General features: G+C 38.9%; 1 protein-coding gene across 3 annotated transcripts in view; it reads left to right on the plus strand.

Moving 5' to 3' along the window:
* The window catches only part of LOC127451229 (protein kinase C beta type), a 237,699-nt gene that overhangs the window by 168,688 nt on the left and 44,145 nt on the right, over nucleotides 1–24,866 (plus strand). For all 3 annotated transcript variants that reach the window (XM_051715746.1, XM_051715744.1, XM_051715745.1), the window contains 5 exons: nucleotides 1,872–1,963; nucleotides 14,320–14,382; nucleotides 16,909–17,047; nucleotides 20,429–20,509; nucleotides 21,073–21,180. In XM_051715746.1, the coding sequence (XP_051571706.1) occupies nucleotides 1,872–1,963; nucleotides 14,320–14,382; nucleotides 16,909–17,047; nucleotides 20,429–20,509; nucleotides 21,073–21,180 (483 nt within the window). The remainder of the gene's footprint in view (nucleotides 1–1,871; nucleotides 1,964–14,319; nucleotides 14,383–16,908; nucleotides 17,048–20,428; nucleotides 20,510–21,072; nucleotides 21,181–24,866) is intronic.

Raw genomic sequence — 24,866 nt, forward strand, 5'->3', positions numbered from 1 at the left:
AAATATAGCATAATACCCTTGCAATTACCAGTTTGTAACCAAAAAAAAAAGTCCTCGTAAACCACTTAAACCTGCCCACACATACACACACACACACACACACACACACACATTACCACCACCAATGCAACTAATGCAAAAAAAAAAGCCTCATCATTACAGGAAGAAAGCCAATAAAATGAAGCCCAAGGAAAATGTGGCTGAAACTCGCAGATATGAAGACATTCTGCGTGTTTTGATCTCTGGATTTTGGCCTTGGGATTTTTCTTGTGTGTATTTTTGTGTGTATGCGTAGCTGTGTGTTTATATGTTAAAAGCATAACTTATGTCACAAAAACCAAATATTCTTGCAGAGTGTTGAGTGACAGTGAAACAAAGCACACACAAGTTTCATTCATATCAGCATTTCATACAATCTCACTGTTAATAGCAGTACATCAATGCTAACAGAATTATATATTGTGGTGTTATTGGACAGTTATGGTGGTGGTTTGATGTAGTGTTTAAAGAATAGAATAGAATAGAATAGAATAGAATGGCAGCTGAACTAATGGTGCGTTCACATTATGTCAGAATCACTGTAATTACGAGATGACAACTGGGAGATTCTACTCTAAGCTATTCACTTCTTGGGACCTCAGAAGTTATTAGTTTCCTTGGCAACACTCATAACACCAAAGCGGCTTTGTTGTTGATAACAGCAAAATATGTGTCACTACATTACTTCATTAATTCACCTCTATATGTTCTTGCAAAATGTTTAAGAAGAAAGTTGTCCAGGTAACAATAGCATAATAAAATGGCATATCAAATGTAAATATGTGTATTACATTTAACTGTTAAGGCCACTGCCATATTTGTTCTTTTTACATGACTTCACGACTGTCAAGCTGTAGCTTTTATAGAATTCCGAGTTAACAACGTTTACAAGCTCAAGCTCTACAAGCTTTTTGAAGACATGAACGCTTTTTACAATTTGGAATCTCTAAAAACAAACTAGAGTAATTCCAACATGATGTGATCGCACCGTTGTGCTATATACAGTATATTGGATTGTTAAAGAATAGTTCATCCAAAAATGTATATTCTCTCATAATTTACTCACTCTCATGCCATCCCAGATGTGTATGATTTTCTTTTTGCATAACACAATCAAAGATTTTTAGAAGAATATTACAGCTTTGTAGGTCCATACAATGCAAGTGAATGGGGTCCAAAACTTTGAAGTTTGGTGAAAAAGGAGTTACATTTTGATCTGTTCTCATCAAAAATTGATTAAATCGCTTCAGAAGACATGGATTAAACAACTGGAGTTTTATGGATTACTTTTACACTGCCTTTATGAGCTTTCTGGAGCTTCAAAGTTTTTGTCACCATTCACTTGCATTGTATGGACCTGCAGAGCTTAGATATCCTTCTATGGTTGTGTTCAGCAGAAGAAAGAAAGTCATACACATCTGGGATGGCATGAGGGTGAGTAAATGATGAGAGAATATTGGATGAACTATACATTTATCCAGGGATCTGAGAAAGTCTTGCAGGGGGTTTTATAGTTATATTTAACATTTATATAATACAGTGTGTGTGTGTGTGTGTGTGTGTACTATATATATATATATATATATATATATATATATATATATATATATATATATATATATATATATATATATATACAGTATTTTTTGTATCATTCAAGTTCATGCCCATTTGAACCAAAATACTCATCACAAGAATAAGAATCAAGAAAAAGTCTGTTAGAGACAGACTGCAAGTTATTTGCTTTCCTTGGCAGAGAGTTCAACTGTTTCACTGTCTATGTCATCTGTTCTTAACTGTGCTATCTTTCTCTCTTTTCCTACTGTCTACAGGACCGCTTGTACTTTGTGATGGAATACATCAATGGTGGGGATCTCATGTACCATATCCAGCAGGTTGGCAAGTTCAAAGAGCCCCATGCTGTGTGAGTACAACTCTTGTCAATGTCTCTGCATAGCTCCATCCATGCTGTTAACAATACAGCAGTATAGGATGATCAGAATTCATTTATCAGATCAAAACTGAAATCAGGCGAATTGCTGATGTTATTGACTGCTATTCCCTTTGATGGAAAATAGACAATGAGCTCATCAATGAGATCAGCTAGTTTACCATTAAGCATAACATGAACTCTCCAATGAGCTCACAAAAATGTTCCCTAAATGAGTACAATGATTAACTCACCAAATAGTTCACCAAGAAACACAATGTTTAACTCGCCAAAGAACAGCACAGATTTATCCTTTGCTGCCTATTAAATCCAGTAAACCCGTTTTTTTTTTTTCAACAGATTCCTTTTCTTTCGAGAAATTGTAGTCACTAAATATTTGCTCAGTTTTGTCTCTGGAGCTCACTGATTAGCTTACCAAAAAGCTCACCAAAGCTCACTGATTATTTCATTGATTAGCCTATCAGTGCGCTCACAGATTAGCTTACTAGGGTGAGTCAGTTAGTTGAATCTAACATAATGGCTGAGCTCATCCTTCCAACACATGCTGGAATGAACAGGTGTTCTCGATGTTAAAGCCCAATCAGATGACGGGAGGAGGGCAGAAAGATAGAGTTCCCCGCTGTGCTATGTTCCTTGTCACTTCAAAGTGACCTCAAACAAATTTGGGCCACTTGCCCTCCCCATCCCTCCTGTAGGATTTAGTGAGATGTGAGGTGTCTACTCTGCAAAATTCTTAGTTGGGTGCACCAAGTCCAGGTCAACCTGCTCTGCCTATCTCTGACTCTCCCTTTTTTTCTTTATATCTGTCTTTTGACCTCTCTTTCATCTCACCCTCTTGTTTGATGCCCACCTATATTAGCTGTTTGAGATAGAACTGATGGAAGGAAAGAAGAAAGAAAGAAAGAAAGAAACAAATATACAGATAGGCAGACAGACACGTAAGGTAACTAGACAGATTAAGGATGGGTGGCATATTGTCAGTAGATGACTGAGCTGACCTTTGCCGTAATCTCCTACTATGCGTTCTCCCTCCAAATCTAACAAGCTTCATCTTTATTTGCACTTCTTCAGCTTGCTGTCTGCCCTTTATCATAAAGAATTAGCCTGTCTCTGCAAAAGAGAGGAGCTTTGAGTGGAACGCTGTCATTGTGTTGATATGAAGCTCTACGTAGGTCAAAGGTCAGGGTGATTATAAGTGTTTCAATAGTTTCTATCCAACCAAAATTTTGAACAAGCTAAGAATATAATTGCACAAAGCCATTCCAATTCAAATGAGTGTTATGGTTGCAATATATCTTATTTTTTATTAACTATAGATAACTAGATGTCGTCCGATACAGATAAATAAGGTGGTGGTAAAGGCAAATAACCAGTTAATCTGCCAATATTTTTTAGTCTTTCCTTACTATGCTGGCACAGAAATTGAGGCTACAAGAGATTAATAAAATCCCAAATGCAGTTTATTGTGCAACAAAAAATTCAATAATAACCAAAATTATAATTTGATGCAAAACATAGGATTTTTAACTGTAAAAAAGCCCAAAATTCACAGGGGACTTTTATTTGAAAAATTACAAAGACTTGGCTCCGTTACAGTGCTCTATGTGTAAGTATTTAACAAGTAAGCTTCAGCTTTTTAAAGCTTATGTATTTGTCATATATACAGTATATGTAAGCAATAACACGCGAGCAAGAGTGCGCTATGGCCCTACATCAGCACTGCTGTGATTCGGCCATAGGCACGAGGCCACAGGCCAAGTGCCGTAGGTAATCACAGCAGTGCTGATTTAGGGCCATATAGCACGATTGCGAGTGTTATATTGCTTATACAGTATACAACAGTTCAATGAACAAGTACATTTTAAAAAATTAAGAAAAACTGAGTACAGTCATAAAAACGCATTTGTGCATGGAACTACTTTCTTACGCGACGGATCAGAATCTGCCGTTGCTGGTTCAAACCAAATGATGCGTCCAAGCCTTCATTAGTAATTCAAAAATGTCACTTCAGAAATAGTATCACGGCTTGTGCTGTTTTTAACAAGTGATTGGATAAACAATGATGGATGTGTGTGTGTGTGTGTGTGTGTGTGTGTGTGTGTGTGTGTGTGTGTGTGTGTGAGTGAGAGAGAGAGAGAGAGAGAGAGAGAGAGAGAGAGAGACGGAGCGTGTGCGATCACCTGTTGCCATACCCAAGCAGATATATATATATATATATATATATATATATATATATATATATATATATATATATATATATATTTATGAGCGCAATCATTTTTAAATTTTAAATTTAAATTTAAAAGTAGTTAAATATACTTGTTCATTGAACTGTTGTATATAAGCAATATAACACTCGCAATCATGCTATATGGCCCTAAATCAGCACTGTTGGGATTACCTATGGCATTCGGCCTGTGGCTGAATCACAGCAGTGCTGATGTAGGGCCATTTTGCACTCTTGCTCATGTGATATTGCTTAAATACACACACAATGGCGGCCAAAAGTTTGGAATAATGTTTTTGCTGTTTCGGAAGGAAATTGGTACTTTAATTCACCAAAGTGGCATTCAGCTGATCACAAAGTATAGTCAGGACATTACTGATGTAAAAAAACAGCACCAACACTATTTGAAAAAACCTTATCCTTGAGTAATCATGCTAAATTGCTAATTTGGTACTAGAAAATCACTTGCCATTATATCAAACATAGTTTAAAACTATTTGGTTCGTTAAATGAAGCTTAACATTGTCTTTGTGTTTGTTTTTGAGTTACCACAGTATGCAATAAACTGGCATGTCTTAAGGTCAACATTTGGTCAAAAATGGCAAAAAAACAAAAAAAAAACAGCTTTCTCTAGAAACTCGTCATTCAGTCATTGTTTTGAGGAATGAAGGCTATACAATGCTGGAAATTGCCAAAAAACTGAAGATTTCATACAAAGGTGTACACTACAGTCTTCAAAAACAAAGGACCACTGGCTCTAACAAGGACAGAAAGAGATGTGGAAGGCCAGATGTACAACTAAACAAGAGGATAAGTACATCAGAGTCTCTAGTTTGAGAAATAGACACCTCACTTGTCCTCAGCTGACAGCTTCATTGAATTCTACCCGCTCAACACCAGTTTAATGTACAACAGTAAAGAGAAGACTCAGGGGCACAGGCCTTATGGGAAGAATTGCAAAGAAAAAGCCACTTTTGAAACAGAAAAAAAAAAAAATAATAATATATATATATATATATATATATATATATATATATATATATATATATATATATATATATATATATATATATAAATTCAACTGATGAGGTTTATTGATGATGAATAAAAAAATTAGTAAATAGAAGCATTCCGAAACCATTGGCATAAATTTTTGTCGATAACGATTGCTCCAAAAAGGGACTATCAGCACCGATTAATCGGTAAAACTGATATGTATCGTCTACCTCTACTATACATTAAACATAAAGAATTAAAATATAATCATCTTGTGACCCAGATCACAGGTCCCTGCAGATTCTCATACATAGTTTCCATGTGTAAATGCACACACAGGTTAATCTGTTATATGGAGCATGTGTGGAGTCAATAATAAAAGGTCACAGGAGGGCTTTTATTTGCATTTACTGTGACATAATGAGAAAAAGTTCTTCTGAAGATACATTAGCCAAATGTTTTCTTTTAAAATTCCCTCTTCTCTCTCACCCTCTCACTTTATCTTTCTCTCTGTCACCCTCGATCACCCTCTCTCTCTCTCTCTCTCTCTCTCTCTCTCTCTCTCTCTCTCTCTCTCTCTCTCTCCTTCTCTCTCTCTCAGTTTTAAGTTTCAGTTTTAAGATGTTTTATCTGCATGGTAATTATTTGTACATTCATATTGCCAAAGCATTTACACTTTAGCTCCATCCCAAAAAAATTTAATACAAATAAATAAATAAAATTATAAATTAAGAAAAGAGACAAAATATTCAATGTAACTGACAAGATACAAGGTATGACCTCAAATAATAAAAAATTAAGTACATTTAAAATACTAATAATAATATTAATAAGGTTTAGAAATTGCCAAATTGGACAGACGTTTAGTGATGTAGACACAGACTCAAGACAGTCCCTCATACTGTGGTCTCTCTCTCTCTCTCTCTCTCTCTCTCTCTCTCTCTCTCTCTCTCTCTCTCTCGAATGCTGATAGCCAGAGGCTGACACTGTGGCATGGAAACAGAAGTCATCCTCTGACATAACATGACATAGTGAGGCCTGTTTCCTGCTTTACAGCTGCATTAGTTACTCAACAATAATGCTAATTATTTTCCAATGTTACTCTCAAATGTGGGACAGACAAACAAGCCACCTGATAAATAATAGATTTGTGCTTGTAATAATAACAGATATTTGGCTTGCTTTATCTCTATTGTGTCTTTTCTGTGGGCTCTCTGGCACCTTTAGCAGTATTTCTGCTAATAGTTCTAATAGTTCTTGAGGAAGCCCTGTATAATTAGGCTCTTTTCATGTTCACCTGACCCTAATTGGTTGCGTTTCATGCCGGGGTGTTTATTAGGGCTGGGTATCACCAGCTAACTTATGATATGATATGTATTGCGATACACATCATGATTTGAAATATCGTGACAAATACAGTATATCACGATTTGAAACATCACAATATCATGATTCGATTCCAATTTACAACCTTTCAACTCCAATTAATTTTTATATATTTTAGTTACAATGTAAATTTTGCTCGCACACAGTATGAAAGAAATTCTCTTTCAGCAAATAATGTTATTAATTATACAGGGGACCTTCTAACTTGGTAAATTACTGAAATATTAATTAAAAAAAATATTTTATCATTTATACATTAGTTCTTTATCATTTTAGTCAAATTTTAGCTTTTTAAAAATATACAAAGTCCATGTACACCATCAAAAAATATGATGTCTTGAAATTACATATAGAGTATTATACTGCATGGTCATATATATATATATATATATATATATATATATATATATATATATATATATATATATATATATATATATATATAAGCGTTGTAATGGTACATGTATTCGTCCCGAACCGTAACGGTACTGACATCACGGTTCGGTGCATGCAGTCAGACGAAGAATACATGAGTCAGTCTCAGGCGATCCACTCCAATCCAGAAGGGCGCGCACGCAGTAATGTAACACTGTTTGCTAATCGCCACAACAGGAAAAAGAGCAGAAGAAGAAGAGACCATCTATGCACCAACCCAAAACAAGAAATGCTTCTCCTAATGCACAAGCTTTATTTTTCATTATTCTATTTATTTTGTACTTCTATAACACAAGAGATGCTTTTCAGTTTTGTAGCTGATTGTGACCAAATACCTTTTGTTTTTTAAAAAATATGGCCTATGCAAGAGTGCATTCTGTTTACTACTTAATGCTTAATACACTAAAGGTGGCTGTACTGTACCAACTACCTATCGAACCGTGACCCCAAAACCAAGGTACGTACTGAACAGTGCCTTCTGTGTACCGTTACACCCCTAATATATATATATATATACAGTTGAAGTCAGAAGTTTACATACATCTAGAGAGAGTTATTTATTTCAGCTTTTATTTCTTTCATCACATTCCCAATGGGTCAGAAGTTTACATACAATTTGTTAGTATTTGGCAGCACTGCCTTTAAATTGTTTAACTTGGGGCAAACATTTTGGGTAGCATTCCACAAGCTTCTAACAATAAGTTGCTGGAATTTTGGCCCATTCCTCCAGACAGAACTGGTGTAAATGAGTCAGGTTTGTAGGCCTCCTTGCTCGCACACGCTTTTTCAGTTCTGCCCACACATTTTCTATTGGATTGACTCCAATACCTTGACTTTGTTGTCCTTAAGCCATTTTTCCACACATTTAGAGGTATGCTTGGGGTCATTGTTCATTTGGAAGACCCATTTGTGACCGAGCTTTAACTTCCTGGCTGATGTCTTGAGATGTTGCTTCAATATGTGGTCAACAATTGGACCAGATGACATTCCAGGAGCCAGTTAATGGCAGAGCCCCTCTCTAACTGTCAAGGCAGAGAAGAGTGGATCCATTTTGATTGGATCATTGCAGGACCAACACAAAAAAATTCCAAGCACAGTCATCAGATAGGCTGCTCGGATAACTTCCAGACACTTCAGAAAGTAAGACCCCGGACCATCCAACATGTTGGAAAAGACTTCTTATTGGTCCATGAGTGGTTTCTTAGCAACATCTTAAACCTCCCCATCCTAAGGTTTGTCCAAGTCCACAGTTGAAATAAAGACCAGAAATATCATCAAAACCTCTTGAAGCAGCATTAAATTACTATGTGGCAAAAGCTGAAATAAAGAAGCCACAAAGACAAATCTTTACACACAAACTTTTATTCCTAACATGGACACCAACTGCAACACATCCACTCCATGTTTGTTCACAGAACTGTTTATGTAAATTGCAGTTGTTCAATTAGCACAATAGTTCACACAAACTGAACTATGGTGGTATAAATTAATGCATGCATAATATTTAATCTTTCAATATCATGTTTGGTCTTTATATCTTCAGAAAAATGCCAGTAGTATTTTTGAAGAGGTTTGGAAAAGGAACAATGCATAGATAAAACTTTAAAGACATTGTTTTAACTATATATGTACTTTAAAATGCAAATGTTCCATACAGAGAAGGGAGGGTGAGCCACATTGGATGGGCCCCCTCCGATGTCAGCAGCCAATCATAACCCTGAAACAAGAAGTGCTAAACTGAAATCTCCTCCTCATCAGGAAGGTATAAAACTATCCTCCAGATGACCACTCCTTTGTCCTGAGTACCTGTCCAGAGGGTCATTAACATGATACACTTCTAAAACACCTTTGTCCTGAGTCTCAGAAGAAGACACTAACAGGATAACAGAAAAACACCTTTGTTCTGGTCTCACTCTATGAGAGAGAAGCAATAGCAGAATAATAATGAACATTCTGAATCTCTGGTCTAAGTGGTAGGAGATGTAACAGAATACAAACCATCCAACATCCTAAGTCTCACTTCATGAGAGAGAGGATAACAGATCATCCAACATTTTTAGTCTCCATCAAAGAGACAAAAGAAGATCGACCAAGTACCAAGTCTCACTACAAGAGACTATTGCAATGGCAAGTTCGGAATCCCTATACCAGGGAGATAACTACAGCTACAAGGTTTAGCTCTGACGAGCAAACCTTCTCCAAGTTTCGTGCATCTGCGTGTTGCAGATGATGAATCTTGCACTGACATAAGGGCTGTATATCTGCATGTTCCAGATTGCAAGAACCCTCTCTGTGCTTCCAGGAGATCAGCATTCCTCAGCATTCTTTTACTGTTAGGATGAAACTTCATGAGCTTAGCTGGTGCACCGAGGATGGAGGAAGGGGCCGTCTGATTTACTAATCACACACACATACACCTTAAGTGAAGTGTGATCAAAAATCACCACATATTTTGGTGTCTTGTCTGAGGCCCAGTTCATTTCAATTGGTGCCAGAGTGATTCTCACTACAAATATATCCACATTATTTTCCTTCCTCATGATGCCATCTATTTTGTGAAGTGCACCAGTCCCTCCTGCAGCAAAGCACCCCCACAACATGATGCTGCCAACCCCATGCTTCACGTTTAGGATGGTGTTCTTCAGCTTGCAAGCCTCACCCTTTTTCTTTTAAACTTAACATTGGTCATTATGGCCAAACAGTAAAAAAAAAATCATCAGACCAGAGGACATTTCTCCAAAAAGTAAGATCTTTGTCCCCAGGTGCACTTGCAAATTGTAGTCTGGCTTTTTATGGCAGTTTTGGAGCAATGGCTTCTTCCTTGCTGAGCAGCCTTTCAGGTTTTGTCGATATAGGACTCGTTTTACTGTGGATATTGATACTTGTCTTCCTGTTTCCTCCAGCATCTTGGTCCTTTGCTCTTGTTCTGGGATTAATTTGCACTTTTCGCACCAAACTACGTTCATCTTTAGGAGACAGAATGTGTCTCCTTCCTGAGCAGTATCATGGCTGCATGGTCCCATGGTGTTTATACTTGCATACTATTGTTTGTACAGATGAACGTGGTTCCTTCAGGCTTTTGGAAATTGCTCCCAAGGATGTGGAGGTCCACAATTTTTTTTACTGAGGTCTTTGCTGATTTCTTTTGATTTGCCCATGATGTCAAGCAAAGAGGCCCGTAGTTTGAAAGTAGGCCTTAAAATACATCCACAGGAAGACCTCCAATTGACTCAAATTGGTCAATTAGCCTATCAGAAGCTAATTGGCTAATTTCCTAAAGGTATGACATCATTTTCTGGAATTTTCCAAATGCTTAAAGGCAGAGTTAACTTAGTGTATGTAAACTTCTGACCCACTGGAATTGTGATATACTCAATTTAAAGTGAAACTATCTGTCTGTAAACAATTGTTGAAAAATTACTTGTCATGCACAAAGTAGATGTCCTAAACGACTTGCCAAAACTATAGTTGCTAATATGAAATCTGTGGAGTAGTTAAAAATGAGTTTTAATGACTTCAACCTAAGTGAATGTAAAGTTCTGAATTCAACTGTATATAATGTTATACGTTAGTTGTTTACACGCCTATTTTATACTATTTACAAGTATTTACATTGATATGTAGAACAAATGGTAAAATGGCCCTGTCTCTTTAAGACTAGTGGCAGGGACTTTGACAGTGTTTTGGTCGAATGGTCGAATTAGCATCTGTGCTAATGTGTGATTAGAATTAAATGTTTCTTTTGTTGTTTTTGATCAACAACTGACATTATTCAATGACAAATGGATTGCGTGGATCTCGTCTTTGGACACATTACATGATACGAGTTAAACCAAACTTTTACGCAGTGAGAAGATCTCATTGCTAAACTTCGCCACTACTCTACACTTGTTGAATGAAATCTTAAAAATTACCAGCCAGAGGCTAATCACAGACACAGATTTTAGATGCATTTGTGAATGATTAACACACATTGTAGAGGGTTGCGCATAGAATAAAAGAGCATTCATGGGATTTTAAGAATCGACATCGGGATCGTTTAAATACAAATTGTGATTAGGCAGAAAATCAATACGCCAAACGCGTGAGTGAGTCCCAGTGTGTCTGCAAGAGAAACGGGCTCAGTTTCAGTCTCTCTCACTTTATAGAAACGCCTCTGACTGCACTAGGAACACCACTTTCAGAGTTTGCACTTATTTAGACAGCTGGCTTCTTTATTGAAATGCTGGACTTGATGTGAATGCATGAAAAGTTGAATATAAATATCAATACAATTTCATGAGAAAAAGTATCGTGATTTATCTATATTTGATTGTATCGACACAGCCCTAGTATTTATAATAAGTGTTCTTGCATTAAAGCGGTCATGAAGTGTTTTTTTTTTTTTTTTAATAATTGTATTATCTCCCTTTAGGTAAAGTGATAATGTTATAAAAGTTTTCAGTTACAACAGTCAAAATGTAGTAATATATGTTCCCTATCTGTCACTCACTTGACGTTGTGTCGATGTAGTGACACTAGGGGTCACTCTTGGGAGCCCGAGACACCTCTGGTCTTTGATAAAAGGACAATGAAAATTGGCGAGTAGTATACCACTCCCCCGGACATACGGGTATAAAAGGAGCTGGTATGCAACCACTCATTCAGATTTTCTCTTCGGAGCCGAACGGTCGATGTTTACTGAGCTGACTGTTCATTCACCTCTGCTGGATCTGACGGCGCATTTCAGCGGCTTCTCCCTCCTCTGCACTGGTGCACTGCAGAGAACGCCCCTGAGAGTATATTTCTCTAAAAGAGTATATTTCTCTAAAAGAGCGGCACACAAGGAACGTCTTTTTAAAGACACGTCTTTTTAAAGATGCCTTTCCGTTTGTGTGTTATTCCTGGTTGCGGTCGTTATCTCTCAACTTCTGACGGTCACGATCGCTGTCTTGCGACAGACAGCGTTCGTGGATGGATCATGTACTCATTGCGAGAACATGACCATGGCAACGTCCTCGGTCCTTCTACCTACGGGTATGAGGCCAGCGCGGCTAGCACTGGGGGCGATTTGGGGACCCCAATGGGACCACCTCCGCCGGGTATCCCCCCACGGACCTCCCATTCCCCAGCACGCTCGTCTGCCCTGATTGGGCTTCTGGATGAGTCCGCCGGCTCATCTTACGGCGAGTTCGACCTCTTGTTCGGAGCCCGCAAAGCTGACGAGCTCTCGAGTGCAGCATCGGAGAGCGGGCTCGTCCAGTCAGACGCGGAAGCCTCAGCTGGGCTCCCCCCCTCGGGTACGGTCGCCCAGTCACAGGCTGACGCGGAAATGACGGACATGCTTTCCCGGGCAGCTGCGAGCGTCAGGCTAGAGTTGAGCCCTCCGCTCTCCCCTGAACCCTCGCGGCTCAATAATTGTTCCTGGGCTCGCGGCGCTGCTCACAGCCACACCCCGCTCCAGTTCCTTTCTTCCCGGAAGTGCACGAGGAGCTGACAAGGTCATGGGAGGCACCTTTTACTGCCCGGTCCCGATCTTTCAGCTCCCCTGCCCTCACTACCCTCGATGGTGGGGTGGCCAGGGGCTATTCGGCGATTCCCCCGGTGGATAAGGCGCTCGCGGTGCACCTATGCCCGCAGAGCGCTGCCACCTGGCGTGGGACAAGCCACCTCCGCCCTGCATGCCATGGCTCTCCTGCAAGTCCACCAAGCCAAGACGCTAAAGGAACTGCATGAGGGTAGTTCCTCCCCAGATTTGATGCATGAGCTGCGCTTCGGCTCTCCGGGCAACGAAGGTCACGGCGTGGGCGATGTCCACCTTGGTGGTCCAGGAGCGCCACCTTTGGCTCAACCTGGTAGAGATGGGAGAGGCCGACAAGGCACGGTTCCTTGTTGCCCCCATTTCTCAGGTTGGCCTATTTGGCGACACCGTCAAGGACTTTGCCCAGCAGTTCTCGACGGTGGAACAGCAGACGGAGGCGCTATCCGGCACATCCTGCCCAGGCGCGGCTCAAGATCCCACACCCCGCCTGCTCATCGCCAAGGGTGTCCCCCTGTGGTGACTGCACCGGCTCTGCCACAACCCGCCCTTTCGGCCTGGCCCCGACGTGGAGCCCACCGCAGGAAGCATACGGCCGGCCGCCAAGAACCCGCAAAAGTCTTTGAAGCGCCCCTGAGATGGGCGACCCAGGGACGATGAAACTCACTGCCTTGGAGCTGGTAAGCAGACCACTCCATCCTCCGTTGGAGGGCCGGGAGGAGAATCTTTTGTCGCCTTTTCATTTAAGTTTGCCACATGCCCAAGTGGCTGCGGTACCCAACAGTTCAGCAAAAGAGTGGTTTCCTCGTTCCCTGGGTCACATACCCGGTTTGCACGGCCGTCATCATGACCACCGTCCACCATTCCATTTTGGCAGGTTTGGCGCTCCAGTGGTAGTCTCCCCGCACCTGCGTGCCCAGCTGTGGCACAAATCCGCCCCGATGTGACAGTCTCCACGGGTCACGAGGACAGGCCTCTTCCTCCCCCGTCCCAGGCTGTTCCGGGGTTGGTCACAAGGAGCCAGGTAAGTGCTTCGATGTCCCTGAACTCAGCATGGCCACAACATGGCATGGCACCTCAGGCTCCGCCCCGCCGCGAGGCCCCACCCGCCGGTATGTCTGACGAGATTCTCCCCTTGGCCCCCCTTGCCCGGAGCTTGGACGCGTGGCTTGCGCTTTCCAATCTGTCGCAATGGCTGATCCGGACCGTCCGACTCGGCTACGTGATTCAGTTCGCCAGGCATCCGCCCAGGTTCAGCAGTATCCACTTCACCTCGGTGAAGGGCGAGAATGCTGCTACCTTGCGCGCGGAGATCGCTACCCTCATACGGAAGGATGCGATAGAGCCTGTCCCTCCGGCCGAGATGAAGAAGGGGTTTTACAGCCCCTACTTCATTGTACCGAAAAAGGCGGTGGATTGCGGCAATCCTTGTCCCCCCCTAACGCCCCCAGTTCCAGTTCTGATGCGAAACGATCAAGGGGCCCCCCATCCGGGTCCGACGAAGAGCCAAGCACTTGCCCACCCTAAAGATCAAAATGTCCTCCAAAGATAGCTTCCTCGTCCAATCATGGCTAGATGGAGCAAAATGGAACAGAACAAAGAGATTTTGAGATGCGTTTTTAAAAGTTGGACTGTTTTTACTTTGACTCATCTAATGCAATAGCTGATTTGAAAATTTGCAGCACAGGTTTTGAAGATAAATAGCTGTTCAATCCCCATGTTCAGACTTTCAGATTGATTCATATCTGTGTGTTTATGTGTGTTTAGGTTCTATGCCGCAGAAATCGCTATAGGCTTGTTCTTTCTGCATTTGAAGGGTGTTATATACAGGTAAGTGAAGGCCAGACAAAAGCACTGCATGTCAGTCACTCATAGACGTGAGACAGGACTTCCTACTAACCGCTGATAGCAGCTGACTGCACCATATGTGCACAGCAAATGCCATAACAAGGGTTTGGATGTTAGACTACTCTGCTTTCAGTCAGAGCAACATGCACCATAACACACATTAGCTTAACCATAATTATATAGCTAGCCATAGCAGAGTAGATGGATAGATAAAGGAAAAATACTTTTTACATAAAGCTAATTATAATTACTGTATACAATTTTTTGTCTCCAAACTATAGCTAATTACATATTGTGTACACACACTTTCATACACAATTCACAGTTGCATCACAGATATTGTGTGCCCTTGTTTCACTTCATTACTAAAAAGATTATTGTTCATCTTTGTATGACTGTATCCTTTGTGCCCCTGCACAGTGGGCTAAACAGGAAGTGGTGCTGTAATTCAGGCTGTTAACAGGAAACCTCCAAACCCTTTAGCTCAAACCTCACACCACATGTTTCCACTATAAACAGACAACACTCATGAATATTTTACACAGCCCTTCTCCCTTTTTTCCCCTTCATCAAACTCATCCTGTGCTTTGCTCCTCTTCATAAAGCTACCACAGTAACACACATTGAACTCGGCCATGAAAACCCTTCTCTCATCCCCACTCCTCTTTCTTTTGTCTCTCCCTAAATCTCTTTCTTAAATAACACATTCATTTACTTGTAGTTGCTTGTAAATGTCAAGAATTTTAAAATTGAGATTTCCAGGTCTAGAAGACTCCATTAAATTAATAAAATTAATAAAACATTGTGGCAAAATCATGGAAATTTCAGTAACAAAATTGTACAAAGTGTTACAATTATTTAACAACATTAGTTAACATGAACTAACAATGAACAACACTTTTACAGCATTTATTAATCTTGTTTGATGTTAATTTCAAAATACAGTTATACATTTTTAAATCAAAAGTTGTATATGTTAACAATAGTTAATGCACTATGAACTAACATGAACTAACAATGAACAATTATATTTTTATTAACTTACATTAACAAAGATTAATAAATGCTGTAAAAAAAAAATATATTGTGCCTAAACTCTGCAGGGTGGCTCTAGATCCCTCCAACTAATGAGGCATACTCACACGCATCATTGTGACACTAGTGCATAATATAAGCTATATAATAAGATACTGTATTTTGAGTTTTTTGCTAATAACTGGAACTGTATGGCTAAACTTATTCCCCCCCCCCCCCCCCCCACCCATTTCTTGAGTTCTCCTGAATCTACTGATCACATTTTCCCATTTTTGTTTATAAGACATTTTCGGTATTTAGAATTTTTTTTTAAACATACTTTTTCAAACTCCTCCTAGTCCGTATGGGCGATTCACATGGAATTTGGCATGCAATATATACACTGGAACCCTCCTGACAAAAAGCTATCAAAAGAATCTAGAGTTAAACCGATATATCGGATTTACCGATTAATCATGCCAATAGTTGTTTTTTGGATGTGGTATTGGTTATTGACAAAAATCTATGCCAATTGTTGTCGATAGTTTTTTTTAAATTTATTTATTTTTATTCCTCTGTGTTCCTCTGTGGCCGGTGCAGGAGGGTTCTACAATTAAAGCGGCTTGGTTCTACAGTATAATAGTGCCTCTTGAAGTGAAATAAAATAATCACTGACACTTCTTTGGGATTTTTCATCATTGCCAATATTATTTCATATTTCTATGGTTTTCTAAGTTGCGATATATAATCCTTAATCTGGTGAATATAGGCTATAAAAAGATACATTTTGTAAATACTTAAATATAGAGCATTGTAACAGAGTCAAGTCTTCGTTTTAAAATAAGTGTCCCGAAATAAGTGTGTATACCGGGCTTGTTTATAGTTAAAAGTCCTGCATTATGCACCAAATATAAAATAATTTCTGATTAATATTGGGATTCTAGGGGGCCTGGGTATCTCAGCGAGTAAAGACGCTGACTACCACCCCTGGAGTCGCGAGTTTGAATCCAGGGCATGCTGAGTGACTCCAGCCAGGTCTCCTAAGCAACCAAATTGGCCCAGTTGCTAGGGAGGGTAGAGTCACATCGGATAACCACCTTGTGGTCGCTATAATGTGTGGTTCTCGCTCTCGGTGGGGTGCGTGGTGAGTTGTGCGTGGATGCTGCGGAGAATAGCGTGAAGCCTCCACACGCGCTACATCTCCGTGGTAACACGCTCAACAAGCCATGTGATAAGATGCACGGATTGACGGTCTCAGATGCGGAGGCAACTGAGATTCATCCTCCGCCAACCAGATTGAGGTGAGTCACTACGCCACCACGAGGACTTAGAGCGCATTGGGAATTGGGCATTCCCAATTGGGGAGAAAAGGATTCTGGTTGCACAATAAATCCTTATGCATGGAAAAGGCATGAAATTAATTTTTCAAAAAGTTTGGGAACGCCTCTTGCTTGTTTCTGTTCTCCTCTGACTCCTCTTACTTTTGTGCATCAGAGATCTAAAGTTGGATAACGTCATGTTGGATGCAGAGGGTCATATCAAAATCGCCGACTTTGGCATGTGCAAGGAGAACATGTGTGATGGAGTCACCACTAAGACCTTCTGTGGGACCCCTGACTACATCGCCCCTGAGGTAGGCGCTCGCTTAAGGTTCTTGTATGAGTGTGTTGATGAGCGACCAAGTAATCGGTGCGAGAGGAAAGCCAGTGGCCTACATATTTCATATGTGTATAATTCATGGAAATTTTAGAGTGTGCCTAATGCAGCAGCACATCTACCAGGACTTTTACTACAATACCTGGATACATACTCGCATATACAGATATGCACATGTGCCATAGAATCAGCTCACACCTGGATTCCACTCCATACATGAGCATCCAAGCAAGGACTAGAAGAATGCACATATTCACACAAACTGATCACTGCTTGTACAAGCAGGTATTACTGGTTCATTCACCTTCCCTTGAATATATTATGTAATGTCACATATTTGTAAGTATATGTATGTGCAGACATACACAGTGGCCCCAAAAAGTTTTTGGACAACTCAGCCATCCCAGGTGGTAATAGCACCAATCAAATATCTTAGGCATATTTGCACTAAAAGAGTGACAATGACTTGATTTAAATACTCGTGCTGCAGCGCTATGTCAGCGCATTTAGTGGCCGGTTAAACTACTGTAGATTGCATTAGTGAATAAGATGCAGGTGTTTAGGCTGAGATACCTGTGACACAATTGTGACCCCAAAATATTTGGACACTTTGTGGTTGTCAAACTTTGTGGAACATGTCCATTGTTAATATGCACACCTGTGGTTACTCTGCTAAGACATCTGTGTGAACTGATGTCATCATACATCCTATACAATCACCTTGGAAGCACTTAGTTAGAAGTAATTGCAAAAATGGATGAGAAAAATGGCACTAGTGCTGGGAAAATGTCCAGCATCATTTGTCTGCAAATACCACTTGGTTAGATTTGTGATATCAAATATAATGACATTTGCAGTTTAAAGAGTGACTTAAGTTTCCAAATACTTATTGGAGTCACTGTTGGTACGTATGATTATTTTTGCAGGTGTGTTAAACTGTATACCAGTGCATGTATGTTTGTGTCCATATTGGTGGGCTCAAAGAAGGGCTGACTGAGTAATTAAGTTGATTAGATATCTCGTGTTTGTCTGACAGAGCAGCAGATGGCACTGCTCCAAGTCTAACACCATGAGCTAGAGATGGATTCATGTCACATAAACACTCACAATGCCAGACAGAACATGCTGTTGATCCTAAGGAGTGAAACGATTCCAGTACATCAAATACTCAAAGGTTTAGCTGTGTATTACATTTTGTGTCAAAGGCACTTTACTTAAAACACAATTTGATACATTTTGAAAACAGCATCAACTCTTCAGGGCCTCTGGAACTCTCCACACATGTAACTGTGTGCATGATAGGCTGGTTTATATTTGAATATTTACAGTTGTCCTTTGAGTGTGGTTTTGTTTACGCCTTATGCCCATGGCTGAGACACCTGTGCCCTCTGTTAGTGCATTCCTAAAACTTTTTGTGTGATTTTACAGTATATTCCTGGCTACTAGTTGTCGTAATGTTCACAGTAGTATTTGCTCACTTTATTGCAATTGAATAAAAACTGTATACTGTGACTTCATGGTGAAAAGGAGTAGGACATTTCTGTTTTTGTGCCAAAGATGTACAGCAAAAATCTTATTCTTGATGAGAGATTTGTATTGCTTTGCTGTAAAAAAAATAAAATTAAAAAAAACAAATAAATAAAAACAAATTCTAAAAATAACAAGATAAATTTACCTGATCTTGTTTTAGAAGCAACACTGCATAAGATATTTAGGATTTTTTCAGAGAATGTTTTGCAGTAAATTCACAAATAAAATAATTACAGTTGAGTACATAAGTTTGCATCCCCTTTCAGAATCAGCAAGATGTTTATCATAAAAAAAAAGAAGAGGGTTCATAAAAATAGCATTTTGTACAGATATTTATATATATTCCACAAGAAAAATAATATCTGAATTTACACAAATTATCCTGTTCAAAAGTTTACATCTACTTTGTTCTTAATACGGTGTGTTGCTTCCTTGATGATCAATAACTGTTTGTGTGTTTTGTGATAGTTGTGCATGAGTCCCTGTTTTGTCCTAAGCAGTGAAGCTGTCCACTGATCTTGAGAAAAATCCTCCAGGTGCTGCACGTTCTTTGGTTTCCAGCATCTTCTGCACATTTGAGTTCTTCCTAACAGTGGCTATATGATGTTGAGTTCCACCTTTTGAAACTTGGGACAATTGAGGGACTCAAACACAACTATTACAAAAGGTGCAAACATTTGTTGATGCTCAAGAAGGTAGCACACTTTATTACAGGGATAGTTCACCCAGAAGTTCACCCAAAATAGTTCACCTCATCAATTACTCATCCTCATGCCATCCCAGATGTGTATGACTTTCTATCTTCTGCAGAACACAAACAAAGATTTTTAGAAGAATATCTCAGCTCTGTAGGTCCTCACAATGCAAATGCAAAAGCTCCAAAAGGACAAAAAGGCAGTAATCCATATGACTCCAGTGGTTAAATCCATGTCTTCAGAAGCAATATGATAGGTGTGAGGGAGAAACAGATCACTATTTAAGTCCTTTGTTACAATCTCCACTTTCACATTCTTCTTTTGTTTTTAGCGATTCACATTCTTTGTGCATATCGCCACCTATTTGGCAGGGAGGAGAATTTATAGTGAAAAAGGATGTATATATTGATCTGTTTCTCACCCACAACTATTATATAATTTCTAAAGATATGGATTTAACCACTGGAGTCATATGGATTACTATTATTTCTATATTATTACTATTATTTCTATATTGTATTACTTTATGTGCTTTTTGGAGCTTCAGAATTTTGGTACTCGTTCACTGGCATTGTATGGACCTACAGAGCTGAGATATTCTTCTAAAAACTTAATATGTGTTCTGTAGAAGTAAGTCAGTCATACATATCTGGGATGGTCGTTTTTGGGTGAACTATCCCTCTAAGAAGCAATGGGGTGTAAACTTTTGAACAGGAAGACTTGTGTAGATTATTATTTTGTCTTGTGGGATATATGTAAATCTTTCTTATGCAGCTTCTGAAGAACAGCCCTAAATACAATAAAAAAATATGATCTTTTATCTCTTATATTTGTATAAATTCTTAAAGGGGTGTGTAAAATTATGAGACAAAAAGGGGGATGCAAACCTATGCACTCAACTGTATATAAATATTTACTATATATGTATATAAACTATTTACACTATTATTCCAGAATGCATTGCAACATGGTTATATTTTCATAGTAATTTGTTGTGCTATGACAGAAAATTACCTAGTCTGCATTGATTTCACAGTAAAATCTATAATACAGTATTTTATTGCAGAAAATTACTGTTAAATCTGGTCAAATCTTGGCATTTTTTTTACAGTCTGTGTGTGTATGTGTTTCAGATCATCGCTTACCAGCCGTATGGAAAATCTGTGGATTGGTGGGCCTTTGGAGTTTTGCTCTATGAGATGCTGGCTGGGCAGGTAATAGTTACAACAGTCTAGATCCAAAACGAGGTCCAAATGGTGGGTCATGCCTTTTTTGGCCTTTTTTCATTCTCTCTGGTTTCCTCTCCACTGCTGGCAGTTAATAACTTTTCAAGGTCAGTTTTTATTAATTACGCTCTCCAGAGACTAACAGCAAGTATTTCATGCCTATCGGGCTTAGTCAATTATTTATGAATTGTTCTGAAACAAGTCAAGCTTTTGACGCCGGAGAGAAAAGAGTCTGGATTGTTTCCAGTGGAGACTTCTACTATTGAGTTGTCCTGACAAAAGACATTGTAATTCTCTCTTTTTTTTTTTTTTTTTTTGTCTTCCCGAAAACAAACACTACTTTAGAGGCTCTTTTATATGGTGATGACTCTCGAATTTCTGTTGTTAAAGGGACAAAAAATTCTGTACTGGTACATGGGAAATTACAAGCAAATGAGACATAATCCATGCCATTATTGTCTACCATTTATAGTTACAGCAAATTATTATTCTTTCATTCTCACCCCCTCTTCTTTCTCTCACTCTGTCTCTCTGTCTATCCCTTTACATAGCCCCCATTTGATGGTGAGGATGAAGATGAATTGTTTCAGTCTATTATGGAGCATCATGTGTCCTATCCCAAATCCATGTCCAAGGAGGCTGTAGCCATCTGCAAAGGGGTGAGCAGCCAGTTTACATCACATTCCTAAACCATCACCCTGTCTCACACTGCAAGAATGTGTCCAAGACAAATTTCCCATTGTGGATTTAATATATGGACAAAAATGTAGCCAGTGGTGTTGCTTAAGCTAAAGGCAGGTAACTGGAAGGAATGAGCTATAAGCCTTCACCAATGAGAAAGGCACTTAACTAGAGGTAAACGGATATATTGGTTTTGCTGATATTGGAGCTGCCGGTTATCGGCAAAAATCTATGCCAATAGTTCCCGATCATTTTTATTTATTCCTCATTTTTTTATTCCTCAACAATAAACCTCATCTGGTGAATATATATATATATATATATATATATATATATATATATATATATATATATATATATAGGCTATAAAAAGCTGAATTTGTTAATTACTTACACTTAGAGCATGGTAACGGAGCCAAGTATTTGTAATTTTTAAAATAAGGGTGTGTTCACACTTGGCAGGTTTGGTTTGATTAAAACTAACTCTGGTGCGATTGCTCTGTTAGTGCGGTTCATTTTAACAAGTGTGAACGCTGCCATCCGAACCTTGGTGCGCACCAAACAAGCGGACCGAGACCCCTTGAATAGTGGGTCTCAGTCCGCTTCCAAATGAACTATGGTGCGGTTCGACTGATATATGAATGCAGCATGGACCAAAGACGTCTAAATGGACCAATAACAGCAAGTAATTTGCCTTTAACACTGACCTCAAGCTTACCGGGATCTTCCCATCATAGGAGCTATGTTGCCCATTACAGTTCGGTACAGGCGTCAGAACCGTCGTCAGCTGTCTTTGCAGCATATCTTCACTTGTGTGTGCAATGGAGGAATTCCTGCCGCTGTTTTGACTCCTTTACACATTTTATTAGCTCTTCGTTTGTTCTCAGCTATTAAAAATACCACCATATGTGTGTGTATATATATAATATATATATATATATATATATATATATATATATATATATATATATATACATAAATCCAACGAGCGCATTTAGCCCAGCAGCCAGCACTGTTTTGGATGTTCGGCAAGTTCCATCGCAAAATATACGTCAAAAGCTGGATTAGATCAGATGAACAAATTAAAAGAATTCAAAGGAAAAATAAGAGATTCATTTCGAAGTTACTGTTATATTTTGTACATATACATCATTAAGGTCTGTGGGACCCCAAACATAAAAACAGTAAAGTTAATCTCATAAGACATGATGGTTAACCCCAGTTTGTTCAAGAGGGACTGTCCCTGTAATGTGTACTATAAGTTGCTTTGGATCCTGGAGATCTACCATGTTGCAGAAGATCCCAGGATTACCTTCACTCAAATTTTGGGTTGGAGGTTGTTGTGTTTCCATTTAAGGATCTGGGTTGGTAATACACAGGGGTCAAACACAGGTCATGGTCTGGAAGGGTGCAGAAAGTAACGATTAGTGAATGAATTAGTAATGAAGTTGTTTCAAGGTGACTGTCTCTGCAATGTATATATTGTTACTTAGTTACTTTGAATGAAATGTGTCAATAATGTAAAAAATTACATCATGTGATGCGTAGTGAATCAGTTCTTCATAGCAGCAGTGGTCATTGTAGTTTGCAAACGGCTGCCTTAAAAAATACCAAAACCTCTGACCTAGCCTATCAATATGCACATCACAGCTCTCTCAAAATCTCCAAAAAAAGTTTTGCCTGTCTCTCTTTCGCTCTATCCTTCATTGACTCTCTCTCTCTATATATTATTAGCAAGCCTGTGCAGCTAAGCACTGGCAGGTGAAGCAGCCGAGTACACATGATCTAATTCTTTATTTGTGAAATCATCTCTCCTGCAGATAAAAGCACACAAACATACAGCCTCAGACGGCACTCAGTGGCAATGCCAATGACTCTTGGCTGTGTGTGGACCCCAAGAGCTAAGCTCTGTTTGTTTCCTGCTTTTACTAGAGCCCGGCTAGTTTGGTTTTGAATGGATATGGATGCTTTTTTATTTTTTGAAGATAGAAACTCAACAAAACCAGACAAAAGCCCCAGAATGACAGGGGCATCTCAGTCAACAACTCAGAGTATTCCCTCAAAAGGCGCCTATCTATTTGCTCATTCTTAACTTGTTTCTTTTCTTTCTACTTTTCACTGCGGTGCCAGAGTAGAGCATATGGTTGTTGAGAAAAGGAAAAAGAGTTTTGTTGAAGAATGAAAGCCAGGCTTGTGCCATGGAGGATGCAAGTACATTCTTATGGTGACGGGGACATGACACATCTGTTGAAACGGGGGTCTTGGGAAACCTGCCAAGAACATGTCAGAGTCATATTTCACACAGAAATCAAAAGAAAGAAGAATATGCTTAAAGAAAATAAAGCAGATTTTAGGACCAAGACTTTTTGCATTGTGATAGGCAGTCATTGTACATTAGAATCTTGTTTGTAAGTGTCTTGCTTGGTTAAATAAAAAATGAAACAATTTACGTATTCCCTCTCAAATTTCATCACTGTAATATTAAAAATGTCATTTTCATTACTGTAATGCTAAAAATATATACAAAAATATATTATTTAATTATCTATTAATTTTTTTAATATTATAACATTTTAGATACATTCAGTACTGTGAAAAAGTTTTAGGCACTTAAAACGTTTCACAAAAGCATTTGTCTTAAGGTTGTTATTTATATCTTCAACTTTAGTGTGTCAATAGGAAATATACATTTTATACTCCCAAACATTCCTTTTGCAAGTGGAATAGAATAGAAGAACAGGGAGCCCTGCAACAGATGGCATGGCCCCCACAAACCCCCCCACTGAACATCGAATCAGTCTGGGATTGCATGTCGAGACAGAAGCAATTGAGAAGGCCTAAATAAATAATAGATCTGTGGCGAATTCTCCAAGAAGCGTGGAACATCCTATCTGCCAACAACCAAGAAAAACTGTGTCCAGGAGTACCTAGGAGAATTGGTGCTGTTTTGAAGGCAAAGGTTGTCACACCAAATATTGATTTAGCTTTTTTACGTTTATTTGACTTTGTATGACGTTAACTGATTAATGAAAACTATTTGTGGCATTATTTTTGAAGACATCCTCACTATGCAACATTTTTCGCAAGTGCCTAAAACTTTTGTGCAGTACTTTATATATTATTTATACTATATACTTAATATTAAATTTTATTTTTACATCATGGCAGTATTTGTCACTATAATTTATGCTGATTTAAATAAAAACTCATGGTGGTTTTATTTATTTATTTATTTATTTATTTATTTATTTATTTATTTATTTATTTTTTACTGTAATATGGTAAACAAATTGTATTTCAGTAATGAGAATTACTATTGAGAAGAATAGGAATAAAAAATAAAAAAAAACACAAAACATCCAGACACATTACTAGAATGATAGTTTGGGAGGAAATGTGCTTAAATGTCATGAAAAATAATATCACAATGCAAAAAAGTATTAATGGTCCTAAAAATAGGCTTCATTTTCTTATACATAATATAATCAATATTTTATCTTTTGATTTTTTTGCGTGAAATGTGACTGCAATTTGGACATTTTTGTGAGACTGGCCAGATCAGTTGATTTTCCCTGGGCTTTGATCTTCTTCAACCCAGCATGCTGTCTGGTGACCCATTTTGTTTGATTTAGGACAAAGGAAATATTTGGTATTGGGAGGACAA

Source organism: Myxocyprinus asiaticus, chromosome 14 (assembly GCF_019703515.2).
Source record: "Myxocyprinus asiaticus isolate MX2 ecotype Aquarium Trade chromosome 14, UBuf_Myxa_2, whole genome shotgun sequence".
Taxonomy (NCBI): Eukaryota; Metazoa; Chordata; class Actinopteri; order Cypriniformes; family Catostomidae; genus Myxocyprinus; species Myxocyprinus asiaticus.